Source organism: Trachypithecus francoisi, unplaced genomic scaffold, assembly GCF_009764315.1.
Source record: "Trachypithecus francoisi isolate TF-2019V2 unplaced genomic scaffold, Tfra_2.0 Lachesis_group15, whole genome shotgun sequence".
Lineage (NCBI taxonomy): Eukaryota > Metazoa > Chordata > Mammalia > Primates > Cercopithecidae > Trachypithecus > Trachypithecus francoisi.
In genome coordinates this window covers 73,327,175-73,346,974 of record NW_022681460.1, presented here as the reverse complement: position 1 = coordinate 73,346,974, position 19,800 = coordinate 73,327,175, and the positions used below count along the sequence as shown (strand labels likewise).

Below are 19,800 nucleotides of genomic sequence, written 5' to 3'. Positions count from 1 at the left end.
AGCAACACCTAAAGAATTTTGAGGTGAAAATCATGTCTTCTAAAAATTTTATACCCAACCAAGTTATCCTCCTGAGTTAAGATAATTAAAATATCAGTTATGTAAGTTTTCAGAACATACTGTCCATATACGTCATCTTGTTTTTTCATCCTGTTTATTACTGCATTTTAATTGAACAAGCCAAGAGAAGAGTTAAAATAAAAAATTCAAGAATGAAGTAGAAATGATATAAAACTGAAATGTCACTAATGCAGACTATTGGTCAAAAATTGAGCTGAGTTAGTGTGATTTTAATTACCGATACTTTTTTTTTTTTTTGAGATGGGGTCTCATTCTATCACCAGGCTGGAGTGCAGTGGCATGATCTTGGCTCACTGCAACCTCCGCCTCCTGGGTTCAAGCGATTCTCCTGCCTCAGCCTCCCGAGTAGCTGGGACTACAGGCGCGTGCCACCACGTCCGGGTAACTTTTTGTATTTTCAGTAGAGACGGGATTTCACAATATTAGCCAGGATGGTCTCGATCTCCTGACCTTGTGATTTTCCCGCCGCAGCCTGCCAAAGTGCTGGGATTACAGGCGTGAGCCACCGTGCCTGGCCCTAGGTACTTTTTAATGCTGTTTTCCTGGTTAAAGTTACAGAGAAATAATCTGGCCAAATATTTCCTACAGAGATACTACTTTAATGAGTACTTAAGAATTATTTGTTAATTAGCACCTGAAAGTACTAATCTGAATATGGGCTTTTCCTACCTTCATTGCTGTTAACATGAATGAATATAAATTGATATGCTTAAGCTGGCTAAGGTATCTCTTCAGAAATTTTAATATGCTTCTATCATTGGTCAGTTTCAAAGGTAAATTGCAGTCTAATTTAGGCCTATCTAGCATGAGAGTGACTAAGTTATTTTAAAGACTTCACCCAATCAGATGGCTTCTCTTCTTGCTCTTAAATTATAGTTTTAAATAGCAGAATCAAAAAGAGAAGATGAAGAGTGTTGTATTATTGTCACTGTAAATAGACTTAGCCTTAGTAGCTCACAGCAGGAGTTCCCCTGACATTTCATTTATGGGTACAGTGTCAGAATGCCATGCTGATATGGATGGCCAATAGATAAGTGTATATTAATAATTGATCATCAGTTTCTTAATGACTCTTCTATCTTTAAAAAAATGATTTTAAAAGAAGGAATATCTTTCAATTCAGATACAGATCTCTATCAAATGTAAGTCAGAGGTTAATAGGACTGTGTCATTGATACTGTAATACAATTGCAATTGCCTTATTCCTACTTTACATTTTTATTGAAAGTCAACCTAGCATTATAATTTTAAAATGATTTTTTTCCTTCTTATACACTTAATTTTTCTGTATATTACCACAAATTAAACTCATAGCTTGACTGTAATCAACATGTATGAACCAATATCTGGTTAGCACAGAAAACCATTATTATATGACCCAATTTGATATTTAAAAAATTGCCATTAGTGACCTTAGGCACAAATAGAAAGAGAATAGCCCTGTACCAGCAGATTTAAATTATAAAGGAAAAGTGAAGTTTTGTTTTTTTTTCCTAAGAGAATGCCTATCAGATAGAATCTCCCTTGCTTTTTGCTGAAGTGGGGCTTGCTCTGTTACTTTGTAGTGGGAGAATTTCTCAGACATTCTGCTGTAGTGAAAAATTTAGACCTTATCACCTTTTTCAATCCTATACCCTCTCATTTCCTCATTTATTTTTCTTAGTGGCTTAGAGTGCATGGCCCAACCTTATAAGCACACCCCAGCATACCCTCATCATATCCTGTTTACCTTCAATCTTACTCATTTGAAATATCTATAATCTGGTTTAAACTCAACTACTTACCTACTCATGCCTGTACCCTAGAAGCTAAGAATGACTGAAGAAAATCATAGAAGCCTCCTGTGTGATCTTCCTTGATGTTTATAACCACAAATATCCAATGAGCGCTCCGTACTGTGCTGATCACCCAGCTACTACACTTACCTAGGCAGTTTCTTCTTCAATTCTCACAGTGCCTCTTTCACCTATTTTCCTCTATCCTCAAATCTTGGGCATCCCTCTCTAATCCTCTCACTCAGCTGTCTCTTTCACTCAGAGAACAATCTTAATATTAGCCAAAGGGCATGATGACCTTGCTGCTTGTTTCAGTATAAGACAACAAAAGCAATCGGAAGAAGCTTCTACATTCTCCCATCATCAAATTTCTCAAACTACCTCCACTTGAAAGTCTACTATACTTTCTCTCCTATTGCAGTAGAGGAAGTGTCTGTGCTTCTAAGGACAACTCTTCCATGTATACCTTGGAATCTATAACCTCATACCTACTCAAGCATTTTATTACTCAGAGTATCTCTCCTCCCTCCTGTGTTACAGTTTTCCATTTCAACTGCTTCATTTCCGTCAGTCCACAAACATAGTGTACTGTCATCTCTCATCTTACATAAAACAAGACAAAATAAAATTTGTCTTTGTCTTAAATCTCCTAGTGTCACTCTATTTTTCTGGTTCTATTTTCAGCAAAACTCCTTGGAAGAAGTCTATGCTTCTGGTTTCCACTTCCTCTTCCTCCATTCTCTCTGAAACACACTCTGCCCCATTGAAGGAGGTCTAATCAAGGTCATCAGTAACCACTGCATCAACACATACAGTAGCTAATTCTGATTTTTTACTTAAATAACTCACAGGAATGACTAGCCTAGTAAATAACCTTCTTTTTGTTGAAACGTTTTCTTAAAACTTGGATTCTGGGAAGTGACACTCTCTTAGCTTCCTTCTGACCATTTTGGCTATTTGCTGTTTCTTCTCAGCCTTCCTTACTGGTTCCTCTTCCTCTTCTTAACCTCTCAATGTTGAATTCCTGAGAAATCAGTTCTAGACCATCTTCCCCTTATAGTCTACATTCACTACCTTGGGGAACTCACCTAGCATTATGGCAGCTTTAAACACATTCTATGTGATGATGGTCCCCCAAGTTTATATTTTGAGCTCCAGGCTCTCTTGAACTCTATATTCTTGTATCTTAACCACCTCCTTTTCAAACTTATGTTAAAAAACTTTTTTTGGTTTTACCTCCCAAACCTGCTTCTACTCTCTTGTTCTCTATCTAAATAAATAGCCTGCCATCATCCAAGAATTCTGTGTTGTACAACTCCAGGGTATGTTGTTCTTATGGATTAATTGGACTTTTGTTAGCATCTTCTGTGCATTTTTTTCCCCATGGGTATCTCATTGATTTGAATTGGACTAAAAATTGCAAACCGTTTGGCAGCTGTATTTAGCTCTTGAAAATTTCAGTCTCTCTGGTTAGCTGCTATCCTAATTACATGATGAAAATGATCAGCTAATATTCTTTTGTTTGAGAAATTGCCAAAGATCAGAGAACCATCTTCATATGGACTAAACTGCATAAAAAATAATAATTTTAACTTTAACTTCAGATCTTGGAAACATTCCAGTGAAGAGTTTTTAATTTAAAAAGAACGTCAGTTTTTACTTACCATTTAGGATAATAACCATATAATATTTTTCGATTCCACCAAAAATAGACACATTTGTTTTTGACTAAAAAGTAGTAAATATCAGCAGCTCTTTTTATTTGCTGCCACTACTGCAGAAAGCTTCATAAGCTTTTCAGCCAGAAATATTGTAAAGATCAAAGAGCTTTCAAATGAGTTTCTAACTAACAATATAGATACTCTCTCTGCATTAGCCTAACTTGCTATGCTGTGTTCCCTAGGGCACACCATATTCTAAGCAAGAGAGGGATTATTAAAAGGTTAAGCATGGAATAAATAATCAACATAAAATAGTATGCGTGATATGTACATAAGTTTTTAAAGTTAATTGTAAAGATAATTTTACCTCTACTGCTGTTTTCCATATCGTGTTACTTTCCCACACTGTAATTTTGCCGCCTGCCCTGAAGTAGCTGCCATCCTGAATTTTGTGTTTATCTCCTCTTCCTTTTTTAGTAGTATATACCCCTAAACAAAATATTATGTTGGTTAGTTTTGCTTGATTAGGGGCTTCATGAGAGTGGTATCATTATGAAAGCTTTCTTTATCCAAATAGAAGTAGTGTGTTTAAGTGGGGTAAGCTTGGCAAAACAATGGACCATTGTGATATCGTTTACATGCTTTTTTTAATTGCCTTCAGTACTGTGTAATTTGGTCTTGTCACTGATTAGCCAATTAGGAAATGGAAGGATGATATGTAAATGTTACTCTCTAACTGACAGAATGATTTATTAGAAGTGTATATTTGTAGAATTTCACCTGCTTTGCTGTTTGGGAGGCTCTGTGCCAAACCTAAACACTAGTGTCAATGGCAGACCTGTCACCAGTGGTTTATAAGAAAATTCAGCCACAGTTGAATTTCATTCAAGTATGGTTTTGTTTGCTTGCCAGTGGTGTCATGCTGACTTTAGAATATATTTACCTTTTCTATAGTTTCCATCAGTATTGTTGATTTCAGCATGTATGGATATAATGCATGGGTCCTGATGCCACCCACTGACAGCACTGGCTTGGTTTTTGACCCTGCTTGTGCTGGTACTTTCTATTCTTCCAATGTCAGTGTTTCTACTCCATTTTTACTGCCAAATGGATCCTCTGAGCCGTAAGATTTACATGAAGAGGGTTTCCCTTTGCTCTTGGAAAACTCTGTGTAGGTCATTGACCTAGGTTGTTTCCTTTGATTTCAGAGATGGGAGAGGTTTTGTTGTCATTCGAAGTATTCTTTTGATTTCACTATTTTGTCTTAATGTTATTTGGGTAGAAAAATGCTAAAAATATTACTCTTACAAAGAAAGCAGAAAAAAGAAGGAACTGATATTTGTCCATAGCTTTAATCAACAAAATTAAAAAGCATTCACTTACTTTAATAATAGGAGTCATTTTTATGAAAATGTGTTAGTTAAAGCTTACTAAGTTTAATGTTCTGATGTCTTTATTCTCTTTATTTTGAAAGGCAAGCAATAGATACATTGCATCCCTCTGTAAAGATTGTATAAGATACTAATGGAGAGAAGATAATAATATGGTCACACTTAAAGTTTATTTCTGTTTGTTTTTGTTGTTGTTGTTGTTGTTTTCTGAGATGAAGTCTTGCTCTGTTGCCCAGGCTGGAGTGCAGTGGCGCTATCTCAGCTCACTGCAAGCTCCGCCTCCAGGTTCAAGCGATTCTCCTGTCTCAGCCTCCCGAGAAGCTGGGATTACAGGCACTCACCACTATATCGAGCTAATTTTTGTATTTTTATTAGAGATGGGGTTTCACCATGTTGGCCAGGCTGGTCTCAAACTCCTGACCTCAAGTGATGCACCCACCTTGGCCTCCCAAAGTGCTGGGATTATAGGCCTGAGCCACAGGGCCCGGCCTATTCTCTTATATAATTAATTTAAGCTCACTCTTATAAAATTTACAAGCTTTATTTCATATCATCTTTTTATGCATGCCTGAGAGGTTATTTTTCATATAATTCTTTCTGCTTACTGATGCTTTAAATAACCAGTGTAGGTAATGTTTATTAAAGTGAGATGTCAAGTTGCTGGCTTTCATTGTTGAAGAGTCTGTTTTAGGTGAATAAGGAGAGAAAATGAGATAATGAGGTGGCACATATAGTAGCGTCTCGGAGACCGCTGAGACCAATGCACAAAGAAATCCTGGAATGCACAGTCCATCAATTCCAGTTTGAGTAGCCTGCAAGGATGATCCACATCAACACTCACAACGTTGTATAAATTACACTAATTAAGTAATCACTTTGTTTTTCTTCTACCATTTTAGAAGAATTTCCGAGAAATTATTGGTTGAGGGAAAGAGGGATAAGTTGCAATAGACAAGGAGGGGAAGATAGGGTTAAGGGCCTAGATTCCTTCAGTGAATGGTGGCTCTGAGCAGGTGAAGATGAACAGGAGGAGACTGGAGACTCTTAGAGGACGGCATGAGGGATAGAGCCCTGAAAACTGGAGAGACAGAATCCAGAGTGGTTTGTCAGGTGTGACACCATAAAAACTGCCTATTGTGTTGGACTCTGGAGACTTAGGGGGAAAGGGTAGGAAGTGGGTGAGGGATAAAAGACTACAAATTGGGTTCAGTATATACTGGTCGGGTGATGGGTGCACCAAAATCTCACAAATCACCATTAAAGAACTTACTCATGTAACGAAATGCCACCTATTCCCCAGAAACCTATGGAAATAAAAAATTAATTAATAATAATTTTTTAAAAAACTAAAAAAAACCCAAAAAACAAAAAATCACTTGGGGAGTTTTTTTTTTTTTTTTTTTTACAATTTCTAATGCCCAAGTTTCCCTTTATATCAATTAAATAAGACTCTCTAGTGGTAGACATTGACATCAGTATTTTTCAAAGATTTCCCAGGTTATTCTAATGTGTTAGCAAAGTTTGGGAAACAGACCTAGCCTATGTTATTCAGTCTCCTACAGTATTAATGTATTCCTGAAAATGTGTAAGAGTAAAATGATTTTTTTTTCTGTTGTAGAATATGTTCATCCCTAGAGAACTTAAAATATAAATATTTTACAGCTTGCTTTATGGATGTATTATGCACTATATTGATAATATTTTATTTTTTTTGTTCTTTATTTACATTTGAACACAATCTTGTGGATATGTGGTGCTAATATTTTCCTCTTTTGGCACACCTAATTAGTTCCATCTTTTCTCAGAATTAAGTTTATAAGACTGAAGGTTTTTATTCTAAAAAAAAACAAAAAAACAAAAACAAAACAAAAACACCTATTGTGACTCCTCAGTTAATGTTTGAGAAAATATTTTCAGTCAGAAGGGAAGGACTTAAAACATTTCATGAGATATTAAATGGAAATGCATTGTTCAGGGCCTCTAGGATTAATATAATATAATATAATATAATATAATATAAGTAGGGTCCTAAAACATATCCCAGGGGAGATTATATTAATTGTCTATCATTGCATTTGTTTTAACATGTAACAATATTCTAGATAAAATAATAGTGGTTGATATTGTTCTTTCATCCCCTCTCTATTCCTTTACATTTTGTTTTGGTTAACAGATAACTGACTTAATAAAATTGAAAAGTCAGTTATGAGCAGAGACACATGTAGACATGCCAAAATAGTCATGTATTTCCACGTCAAGCCAAAGGCAAACTAAAAGAAGCAAATAAAACTCCATACAATGGGTTTTTACTTTATTTTATTTTTTTGTATTATCCCAGAGTCCTGAAGATTTACATTAGGTGAAAATCTAGTATACATATATATCTTAGGAAATGGATATTAGAGTACAATCATTACTAGAGAATCTGTTCTTCCAGAAAGTATCACTGAATTGCACATTTAAAACCAGAACAAAGGCAATGAAGGAACGGTCATTTTTAATAGTTGACTTATTTACTTGATAAACACTTTCTGAAATACCAGTGTGCCACTCTGCTAGTTTTAGTAATACAATGAAAAGTAACACACAGCCCCTGCCTTCAAAAATATTGTGATGTAATGGGGGTGTCAGGCCCAAACAACAGCATGGAAGTATAGTGAAAGACGCACGTACAGGATATTACAAATGATTAAAAACTCTACCCCTTTCAATTATTGTTGGATTCTAAGGTAACATTGATTAGATAAATTAAGTCCACCCACGTTAGGAGCCACACTGCTTTGTGGAATGTATATATCCATTCTGCCTTTGCCCTGGGGAAGTCAATGGCTGTATTTAGAAGTACACAGTTTTAGCTCTTTGAGGTCATTTATAGCATTGACAAAGTAGATGCGATAAATATAGAAGTTTTCTAAAATGAGCTACTGAACATCCTTCTTCCTGATAAGTTCTAACACAAAATTGTCCACTTAAAGGAGCATTACCTGGGTCTCTGAAGAGGTTTAGTCACTGGCTAGGATTCATATTAGTAACTGAATGAAAAGTACTGTACTCAAAATGATTTGCCTTCATTTTCTGCCCTAAATGGAAGAAATTGACAATATTTCTGATTGCTGTTGCTGCTGGTGGTGACAGTAGTGTTGGGGATGATGGGAAGAGATTTCTGTTTTTACTTTAATCAACCACAGACTTGTTCCCCAGAAGCCATGTGATCAGCAAATTTAGAGGTGAGGGTTGGTCTATACGGGTTTCTGAGAAAGGCCTCTTTGTTGCCTTACTAGTCCCTCTTTGGGACCTTTTTAATTTAAGAGTGAATCTTGCAGCTAACCATTCTGTGGAAATAGAAATGATGCTACAATTAAAAATAGAAACATTGAAAAGTTACCGTGCTTAGGGCCTATTATATAAAGGTCTTTACCTAGTATTCCTCTCATCCCTTCACAGAAGTAAATGAAAGACTCTGCCTCTCTTTTAATTATGAGGGTGAAGCTTCCTTCTGACCTTGCTTTAGTGAAGGGATTCCTTTCTCCATGAGAGTCCCTCTTTCCAGCCTAACGATGCCATCTGTGCCGAAATATGGTGGTTGTTTGTCCCAAGTGGGCATTTTGTAGTTCCAAAGACCTTGAGTATGTGACATTTGTTCACCAAAGACCTCTTAGCCTTTCCCAGGTGTGAGCTCTTCTGTTTGTATTTTTGTGTTTTAGTGCTGGGTTAGAGAAAACATAGAAACTATAGAATACCCTGAGTGTAGGGGTCATGGCTATAATCCCACTACTTTGGGAGGCCGATACAGGGAGGACTCCTTGAGGCCAGAAGTTCAAGACCTGCCTGAGCAACATAGCAAGCTTCATCTCTACAAAAATAAAAAATAAAAAATTAGCTGGGCATGGTGGTGTGTGCCTGATGTCCTAGCTACATGGGAGGCTGAGGCAGGAGGATTACTTGAGCTTAGGAGTTCAAGACTTTAGTGAGCTGTGATGCTGCCACTGCACTCCAGCCTGGATGACAGAGGAAGACCCTGTCTCAAGAAAAGAAAAAAAAAAAATGAATATTCTGAGTATGTGCAAGAGATATAGCTAGTAGGCCTCGAACTGAACCCCAAAGGTGAGGCTTGTGTATGCTGGGCATAAAATGGCATATTAACAATTAAGCGCAACTAAGGTAAGATCTCATTATTCCTCCCAGCTCATTGCTGCATTTCTACATTTTGATAAAATTTTGAATAAAAATAAGGGCAACATGGCACAGACCAGTGAGATCATAGCATAGTAGTGAGGGTGTGGTCAAGTCAGGATAAGATAGATGGTTAATGGAGCATCCCATGCCACAGGAGCCAGATAAATCAAAGACTGAGAGAACATGCATGACACCACCAAGACCGGATTCACTGAAAGAGCCATGTGAGAGCCAAAGGAAGACCCTGCGTGGCACTCAGAAGCAGGTGTGAGTAGTGTTTAAGATGAGGCTGCTGGGGAACCCATGAGAGTGAGCCACTAGGGCACAGGCCTTCACCAAATTAATACACCAGGAAGCGCAGAAATCTGTTGTACATTATATGATAGTATCACTCACATCCTTAAGTCCAAAATATTTGTCTAGGAGTATCATAGCTGGAATTCTTTTCTCAAGTTGACTATAAACACTATGGAGAGTGGGTTTTACTGAGAAAAAAGCTGCCGAACGATATCAATATTTCTCCCACAGCTCCAGAAAAATATGTGTCCACAAGCACAGTCCTATCCTTGAATTGGCAATATAAGTGAAGTGGATCATTTTAGGTTAGGGGATGTATTGCTGAGTTCTCTAACTTGTCTTTGGACACTTTGAGTAGTCTGGGTTCTGTCATGGGGCTTTGCTTTGGAAGTTAAGGACAAGGTCAGGCCCCTCACACAACTGTCATATGCATTCGGTGGTAGTAGCACATGTTCCTTGAGGTTTTAGCTCTGCAAGCAGCTGACTTCCACAATGGGCAGATGGCAGGAACAGGGAACTGACTTTTGGAAAGGGATGGTAGGAATGGAGGCCATTACGGAAATGGTGGCTTTTCCACAAGGATGTCCAAAGGTCTGGTGAATGGTTCTGATGAGCTCACGTGCTTTTCCCCACTGTTCTCATTTCCTTTCTGAATTGTTAAAGATTGAATTGTGTACCTCTAAAATTCATGTTGAGGTTTTAACCTCAGTACTTTGGAATGCAAACTTATTTGGAAATCAGCTCATTTCAGATGTAATTAGTGAAGTTTAGATGAGGTCATCCTGGAGTAGAGCAGGCCCTGAATCTGGTATGACTGGTATTCTTATAAAAAGGGGAAATATGGAAACAGACACACATACAGGGAGAACACCATGTGAGCATGAAGGCAGAGAAGGGAGTGATGCTTCTACAAGCCAAGGAACATGGAAGATTGCCAGCAAACCACCAGAGAAAAGGTATGGAATAGATTCTCCCTCACAGCCCATCCTGCCGACATCTTGATTTCAGACTTCTGGCCCTCAAAACTGTGAGACAATAATTTCTGTTGTTTAAATCATCCAGCATATGATGCTTTGTTATGGCAGCCCTAGCAGACAAATGCATGGTTGTCTGTTTCTTGCCTGTCTCTTCTAGGGCATTCTACATTCATTGAAGTCAGGGATTATGTCCTGATCATTTCCAAATCCTCGTCACATACAGCAGTCCTGGTACACTTAGGAGGCCTCCCCAAAATATTTACCGAATACAAAAAGTAGATTTGTTGATTTCTGCCAATAAACATTTAGCTAGCTCTCAAGTAGGAAAGCATATATACTGTTCTCCCAATTCTGAAACTCATTTTAGTTTAGCAACCTTGACCTTGGGTTAGGTTTGGGGTGGCTTCCCTGTGTCTTAGTCTATTTGGGCTGCTATAAAGAAATATCATAGACTAGATGGCTTATCAGCAACAGATTTATTTCTCATAGTTCCCTCAGGTGGGAAGTCCAAGATCAAGGCACCTATAGATTCCTTGTCTGATGAGGACAAGGAATGATGTCTTCCTGGTTCATAGACAGTGGAAGCGGGGAAGGATCTCTCTTGGGTCTCTTTTATAAGGACACTAATACCATTTATGAGAGCTCTTCCCTCATGACTAATGACTTCCTGAAGCTCCATCTTCAAATACCCTCACATTGGGTGTTGAGTTGCAACATAAGAAATAATTTAGAGGGACACACACATTCAAACCATAGCACCTTGATTAGTTCTTCGTCTCCCTAAGTCCCATCAATGACCCTCATTAAACTGTATGTAAAAAGTTAAGCCTAACAACCTCCATAGTGTCCACAGGTAAGTGGAGTTTTTATACTGTAGCACTGTTTTAGGAAAGCCTTTGCTTAAAAAAATGTGTATAAGTAGTATCAAGAATTTGATTTAGATTTTCTTGAGAAGAAAAGAAATTATTTAATTGTCACACAAATGAAGGGTATTTTAATATAAAGATACCTACTCATTGTGAAGACTTGTCCTGAATAAATAAGGAATATAAGTGGACAATTTATTTAGACAGATAAAAGTCTCCAAACATGTTACTATGGATGCAGACATCTGTCTTCTAGATTGTAGAAGCTAGCGGTATAAAATTATGGTGATATATGAGTGAACTGAGATATTTTTAAACTATAAGTGAAAATGTAGGTCCTTAAAAGTAAACTAGAATAAAGCTTCCTTCGTAACTGCAAGCAAAAAAAAATATATATATATATATGCCAACTGGGTATATCTGGAAACCTCAGTATCTATTTACTTGAGTTTTAACCTTTGTGCCAAAGGACTGGGAAGCAGAGGGAAAGGAGGCTGACTGGAAACTCAGAGGGGAATGAGATGACACAGGACACAGGAAAGAGGGGAAGAATTCTAGGTCAGAGGTGGAAGGGACATATTCTGTAATAGTTTTCTGAACCCTCAAGTTAGAAGTCATTTCTGAAAGCTTAGAGATCAACTAAAATATCCTTCCACTGTGATAAGGTAGAAACATTTTTAACTTCATTTATCTTTTGTGTGTTCCATTTTCCGTGGTTTCTTGTGTTTCTTCTAAGAGAGGGAAACAAAGAATTCTTTATTAAATTCCTGATCCAGTTAAATATATGACAGACAGCATGATTTTACATCAGACTTTCTCTGGAAACTGATTTGCTTGATTTACTGTTGTTTTAAGTTGTCTTATATGTTTTGCTTAAACGTTTAGACTTGTCAAAATGGCTGCCCAAAGCTTTGATGCCAGATTGCATCTCTCAATTGGCAGTTAAGTAAAAAGTAGTTTTAGAGTATAGGCAAGGTCTTACCCTATGTAACGGAGGTGACTCAGCAGATGCTTTTTTCTAGTGTTTGTTTACTGCATAAGTACATTGTAACGGATGTGATTTAGAAGCACTAGACTCAAATCTGTTTAAAAAACATTCCAGATTTACTCTACTAAGAATACTAAGAGAAAATTTTTCTTTAAGATTTCTTACTTGCTACATAGCATTTAAGAAAAATTACTCAGCATAAGACAGTATCTTGAGAAACCTAAAACCAAGTGAAAAGACTTGGAAAACATCTCCTGACCACAATGGTCAAATGTTTGTGGTGTCTATTAGATAGCACAACAAGCGAAATAGAATGCCTTAACTTTTCCTTTTCCCTGATCTAACCTCTGTTTCTAGGAATAAAAAACAGAAGGACAGTTTGCAGCTCAGAGATTTCTCACTGAACAACTTCAGCTGGGATGGGGCCCAGAATCTGGCTCTGGTATATAAAATTACACTTTTAACTGTATGTGAGGATATTAACACTTGCCTTCGCCAGTTTTCAACAGACACATATATGTGGGATGCATGTAGGTATTTAACTTTCTAAGATGTTTATAGTTAGAAATGCCTTTGAAACCCCTGGTCTATGGGTGTTTTCCTGTGGAATGCCATTGTCCCGTTTATTTGTTTATATTCAAAGCAGTGCACACACCTTACATGAATTGACTACAGATTACATTGTTCTGTTTATTTATTAATTTTTATTTTCAAAGCAAACCAAGTATATGGAGAAGTCTTATATGAACAGCTCAATGAGTTTTTGGGAAACACATCTGTGTAACCACCACCCTCATCAACATATCAAATATCACCAATACCCCAGAAGCTACTCTATTCCTTCCCTGTCATCAGCCCCTCAAAGGTAACCACCATTCTCACCTCTGTCACTGTAGATTATTGTTGCTCATTCTTCAATTCTACAGAATTTCCATAGAAATTCCTATGGTAATCTGTAAGAATCATGCAGCTTACATTTTTTTTTCTAGATTCTTTTGTTCAGTGTGTGTCTGTGAGGTTCACTCTTGTGGTTGCATGTTTTTTCTCATTACTATACAGGATTGCATTTGTTCTTTTTCATTACTATATAGGTTTCCATTTTGTATGTTTTAAAATTTGTACTCCATTCTGTTGCTGATGCATTTTTGTGTTGTTTCCAACTTTCTGCTATCAAGAATAATGCTTATATGAACGTGCTTATACATGTAACATTGGTACACATGGATATGCATTTCTCCCGAGGAGGAGAATTACTGGGTTATAGAGTCCACATATGTTCGGCGAGGAGAATTACTGGTTATAGAGTCCACATATGTTCAGCTTCGTGGAGACTGCCAGTTTTCCAAAGTGGTTTTAGCAATTTACATTCCCCGCAGCAGTGTTGAAAAGTTCCACTTATCCTGTGTCCTCACCAATGCTTTGTAGTGTCAGTGTTTTTTTCTGATTTATTTATTTATTTGTTTTTAATTTTAGCTATTCTAGTGTCTGTGCAGTAATCTTTTGTTGTGGTTTTAATTGGAATTTCTCTGATCACTAATATTGTTAATCATTTTTATTTCCTCACCTGCCATTTGAGTATTGGTCTTTTTAATGACATGTGTGTTAAAGTCCCTTGCCGTTTAAAAATATTGGATGATCTTTCTTTTACTCTGGCTTGTAGAAGGTAAGTTTTAAAAAAATATTGGTTCATTTTCAGTTATATACATGACAAATATATTTTCTTTTTTTATGGCTTATCTTCCCCCTTTATGATGTCTTCTGATCATTTGAAGTTCTTACTTTCAGTGAAGTTTAACTTATTAATCCATTCTGTTATTGCATTGTTGTTTTTTGTCCTTTTCAGAAATATTTACCCAATCCAAGGTCATGAAGATATTCTCCTGTCCTTTCTTCTAGAAGCTTTGTCATTTCGCCTTTCACATTTCTGGTCTGTCTGGGAGTGATTTTTTTGTATAATGTGAGGTAGGAGGCAAGGATCATTTTTTCTCACATGGGTATCCATTCTTTTTCCCAGTGGCAGCTTTGCCGTATAGCAGTTGACGGTTTATGTGTGGGTCTGTGTCTGGACTCTGTGCTGCCCCATTGGTCTATTTGCCTGTCCTTGCGCTGATACCACACCATTTCAATGACTATAACTGTAAATTAAATCTTGATATCTGGTAATATAAGTTCTCCAACTTTGTTCTTCAATATAATTTTTTCTATTCTTGACCTTTTGCATTTCAATGTAATTTTAGAATCAGCTTGCCAAATTTCACACACAAAGATTTAGATTATTAATTGGGATAACAATGAATCAATTTAAGTAGAGTTGATATTTTTCAATATTGTACCTTCCAGGAACCTAGTAGATGCCTCAATTTCTTAAGTCTTTTTTCACCTTGTCAGTAAAGTTTTGGATTTTCTTTGTGGAGAACGGCACATCTTTCACTGGCTTTATTCCTAGTTGTGTGTCCTCTTTTTAGTAGAGCTACTTCTAGTTTGTATAGAAGCAAAATCTTCCTTTACAGTCACACCCTTAAACAAAACATTATAGAGGAACTATTTTGAAGCTGAAGAGAGGAAGTGCCCTTGAACCTTGAGGAGGAGGTGCGGGGTTTTTTTTGGTTGTGGTTTGAGGTAGGTGAGATGCAGTATGTCTTGTCCAGATGGAATCTTTGGAATATCCTTAAAGGCAGCAGATGTGTGTGGGAAGAATGACAGAGTATGTTGAGAAGCAGACTTAATGCCTTGGGTAAGTGCATAGTTGAATGAATAAACCAATGCATATTTTAAGTATCTGAAGTACATTCATTGTTGCAAAGCAAATGACCATTCTAAACATAGGTTATATCCTGGATTTACCTTCTTAAATCTTTGATTTACCATCCCTAGTTGCCAGAGATGAAATTATAAATTAAATGATTAAAATATTATCAAGGTAATTGAGTAAGGGATACATAGTTTAGATTTACCATTAATTATGTTTCCCATTAAATAAGAAACATTTTGAAATTTAATAACTCATGCGTGAGTCAGTGACAGCATACTGTTTTAGAGTTGAAGTCTCTTGGAGCTCCTGCTGGTTACTACTCTGTTTTTCTTTTCTTTCCCAATCATGCTTTGGGAAAGAATATTTCTTACTTGCTCACAGCAGTGTCTCACTTGACACAGTGTCTCATACCAATTCACTTCTCATAGCAACCCCTTACTCCTGACATCCATTGAAACTGTTCTCATCCTAAAGACCCAAAGACCTCATAATTGCCAGATTCAGTAAAGAAGTTTTTGTCAAGTTCTTTTGACATTTGAGATTATTGAACTATTCCTTCTCCTTGAAACTCTTCTTTTATGGCTTTCTTGATATTTCTTCTCCTTTCCTGGTCTCCTTCCTACCTCTCTGACTCTTTCTCAGGCTCTCTTCTTTCCACAAATGTTGGTATTACACATGGCCTGCTTCAGACTCATTTCTTCTTCATTATGAATCCTCAATCTGGTGGAACTCTTGCACTTTGTGGGTTCAGTCTTCTGATGTTTTTCAAGGCTTGTCCTGAAATATCCTACACTACAAACACGTATGTCCAACTACCTGTTGGACTTCTCCATTTGAGTGCCCCGGAGACACTTAAAACTTAACATGTCAGAACAGGAAACATCTTAACATGTTCTGCACCTTGGTGAATGCCACCCTTTCTCCTGGGCCAGCAGCCTGGAAGTGGTTATTGACTCTTCTCTCTTTTTTATTTCCCCATGTCTAGTGAAAACATCCAACTCGTCTTCCTCCTTAATAGCCTTAATATCTCTGTGGTCTTAACTCTCTTCTCTACATCTGTCTCTTTTTTCTGTTCCCAAATAGCCTTACATCTGGTTTAAAACAGCTTCCTAACTGGCCTCTCTGCCCCTTCAATATGGTCATCTTCCAATCTCATATCTGCTTTCAGGATGATCTTTCCAAAGTGGACTACTTCTCTATTTAAAACTCTACAGTGGTTCTATTTTTCCTTAAGCACAAAAGCCAAGGCCTTCAATATGGCTTTGCAAACCTAGCCTTAAGGGAGCTCCTTCTGCTTCTCTAGTCTCCTTTTGACACTACCCCTTTCCACCTGCCTGAACTGTTATCCAGAGCCCCTGCAGTTCCTTCCATCGCTCTGTGCCTTCCCTTCATAAATACTCTGTTTCTGCCCCAAACAGTCACATCTCTATCCACAACCACCTTCTGTGGATGGCTTCTTACTCATTCTCCAAAACTTACCTTGGTTATTTCATACTCTAGAGGGAACCTCTTCTCATTCCCCTGCACACACCAGTCTGGAATATATTATATTACATTATATGTGTTTCTTTATCCCACTCTGACCTTTTCAAAGGTGAAACACACATCTTTCACGTTTGTATCCTCCCTCTGCAGGTGCTTTTAGAAATAGACACTATATTAGGCTCTAGGGATGCAAAGATGAATAATACATCATCCCTGCCTATGAGGCTCTCATAGTATAGAAAGTAAAACAGAAACATCCAAAGATAGTTACTGTGCAGTTTGACAAGTGCCACATGACAGGTATTTTTAAAACATGGAAGGTAGAACACCTGATTCTGGGTCTGAGTGAGTTCTATTTAAGTGTATATGAGGATTGTTTGAGAAATATGGATGAACAAATAATCTTCAGAGTAAATATCCTCTCCAGGAAAACTCCCGGCAACCCCATCACCCATTTCACCAGTTGATCTCCAGAGACCGCATTTTTGATCTTCACATGTAGAGAATTGCATGGGAGATAAAATACCGACAAATAGGACCCAAACATGTAAATAAACATGGTATGGTTTGGTGGGAGAGGTAAACGTATTAAGCCATATTTTCGGGTTTAGTTGAGACTTGAAAAAATAAGCATCTTATTTTGTGTGCCCAGGAGCTGTCTGACACAATCCTAAACCTGACTGAGATCATAGTCCACCCTGACTTTGTCTAAAAATGTTGCTGACTGGGCATGGTGGCTCACGTGTGAAATCCCAGCACTTTGGGAGACTGAGGTGGGAAGATGGCTTGAGCCTAGGAGATTGAGGCTGCAGTGAGCTGGGATCATGCCACTACTGCACTCCAGCCTGGGTGAAAGAGCAAGACCTTGTCTCAAAAAAAAAAAAGAAAAAAAAGAGAGAGAGAAAAGCCGTTTACCTTTGTGGTAATAAGAACAACATAAAGCCTTGAAAGATTCATTCTACTTTTTCAGATACAATGTTAAAAAATTGTTAACGATTTCTGGCCAGGCATGGGGGCTTACCCCTGAAATCCCGACACTTTGGGAGGCTGAGGTGGGTGGATCATGAGGTCAGGAGTTCGAGACCAGCCTGGCCAACATAGTGAAACCCCATCTCTACTAAAAATACAAAAATTAGCCGGGCATGGTGGCACACACCTGTAGTCCCAGCTACTTGATAGACCGAGGCAGGTGAATCGCTTGAACCCAGGAGGCGGAGGTTGTGGTGAGCCGAGATCGCACCACTGCACTCCAGCCTGGGCAACAGAGAGACTCCATCTCAAAAAAAAAAAAAAAAAAAAAAATTACAGATTTCTTTTCTCCATAGCAGATTCATAAGCTGTTCTTTACGCTATGAAACTTACTGGAACAATTTTTTGGTTTGGTGAGTTTTCTTAGGACAGACAAACACTGTAAATGTTTTCTTAACCAAGTCTATGTTTATCTTATGTAAATGTTTTCTTAACCTGTTAAATGAATAGAATTTCAAACATAACAAATAACCCAAATACATAGGTAATTGCTTTCATTTCATGGCCCTGAATGGCTGGAAAGTTTGCAAAAAAAGTGTATCTTCAAGCTGAACTTTCAAAACACGTATCTGTTCTCAAAAATCTTGTACAGGTAAAATATTTAATGCTTGGTTTTTTTTTTTAGTTTTGGATTTCTCCTAAAAAACCAGTGTGACTAGTTTAAAACAATGCTAAATAATTTCTAAGGGAAAATGCTGCAAGAACCTTTCCATAATGAGTTTACTGCCTTAGCTTGCTCTTTTAGTTACATGTTTTCAAGAAGTTCTCAGACATATGAATGGAAGAACATCTCTGATTCCACTTTAAAATAGGTGGGGAAAAAAATGCACCAAGGTGGAAGTAGTTGCAAGGAAAGAAGAATAATATGAACAATATGACAGCAGCACTATTTTTATTTTATTAAGGATAAGACATAGTGCATTACAATTGGAATAAAACATTCAGGTTGTAAGTATGTATTTTTCCTCTTGAAAAAGTGAGTTAAACTATTCAGTGGGTGTCAGCTTGCAGGTTCTGGGTCAATAGAATGTAGTATCATGGCATACTGTCTACCATTATAGTATCATGATCATCAGTTATTTGGAGTATTCTGGCTAAATGCTTTATTTCTAAATCATTATTCCTTCTTATGTGTTTTAATAAATTTGAGGTAATGTTACACGTAATATGCTTTTCTGTGCCTCTACTTTTTCATCTGTGAGATAGAGATAGCTGGAGTCCCTGACTTGTGGAGTTGTTACAAAAGTAGATGAGGGGGTGACAAACGTTACAGCACAGAGCCTGGTGCCCAGTCAGCATTCAAGTAGGGTTTGTTGTTGCCATTACTTGTTTTTTATACTTTATTGTACATCATAAGCATTTTCTCAAGTTGCTAACCATTATTCAAAACCATGATGTCTCGTGGATATATAACATCCCACTTTTGTCTCAAGATTTAAATAATGTCATTTTGGTCAGTTTTGCAATTTCCAGATTGGCAATAACATAAATTCCACTGAACTAAACATTCTTATGCAGAAGTCTTTGTGGCCAAGTAAGATACATTTCTAAAATAGAATGATTGGTCAAAATGTATACATATTTTACAGACTTTCATTTTCATTCATATGTCCAAATTCCATCCCTGAAAGATTGTAGCCATTTGAAAGTATCCCTTTCTCTTGCCGTGTTTAAAGAAGAACTAAGGAAATGTAAAAGAATGTGGCAAAAATAATAGAAGGCTGGAAGTTTTAGAGCCAGAATATTTGCATTTATTTATTACTTATACCATAGTATTTATTTATACCAGGGAGGGAAGATAAATAAATTCCTATAATTTCTCATATTTAAAAGGAGCTTTTGTGTGATGAAATAAAAGCACTGCATTGACATTAAGCAGCCTGTTTCTTATATTGACTGATACAGGATTAAATACGAGCTTGAGGAACTCACTCTACCTCTCACAGTTACAGACTCACAATTTGTAAAATGGTGATATCCGACCTGTACTATAGGACTTTTGCCGCAGTTAGATAAGATTGTTCATGAGAAGCACCAAGCAAAGGTCTTGGCACATAGTAAGCACCTGTCGTTGATCACAGGCTTATTGACCATAAGTATGATTTTTGCTGCAGAGCCAGCCTTCAGCTTTCCTGACTTTATTGCATCTGTAGATTCATAAAGTAGTAGAGTTCCTGGCAGATGTACTGGCTGTGTCATGAATGAGCAGAGGGCAGAATTTCATGAGATTTTTCAGCTGTACTGTCAACACACTTGATGATCCTGGTTAGTGTTAACATGACATGATTTTGTGACTTGACTTAGTGCACATCTAGCCCCTCC

The 19,800-nt window shown here is 37.3% G+C and overlaps 1 protein-coding gene across 5 annotated transcripts in view; it reads left to right on the top strand.

Moving 5' to 3' along the window:
• AIG1 (androgen induced 1) overlaps positions 1–19,800 on the top strand; it is a 293,027-nt gene that overhangs the window by 38,218 nt on the left and 235,009 nt on the right. Inside the window, exon 2 of one of the 5 annotated variants that reach the window (XM_033235221.1) lies at positions 322–462. The exons of the other annotated variants lie outside the window; for them this stretch is intronic. Within the exon in view, the coding sequence (XP_033091112.1) occupies positions 322–462 (141 nt within the window). The remainder of the gene's footprint in view (positions 1–321; positions 463–19,800) is intronic. 5 annotated transcript variants of the gene reach the window in all.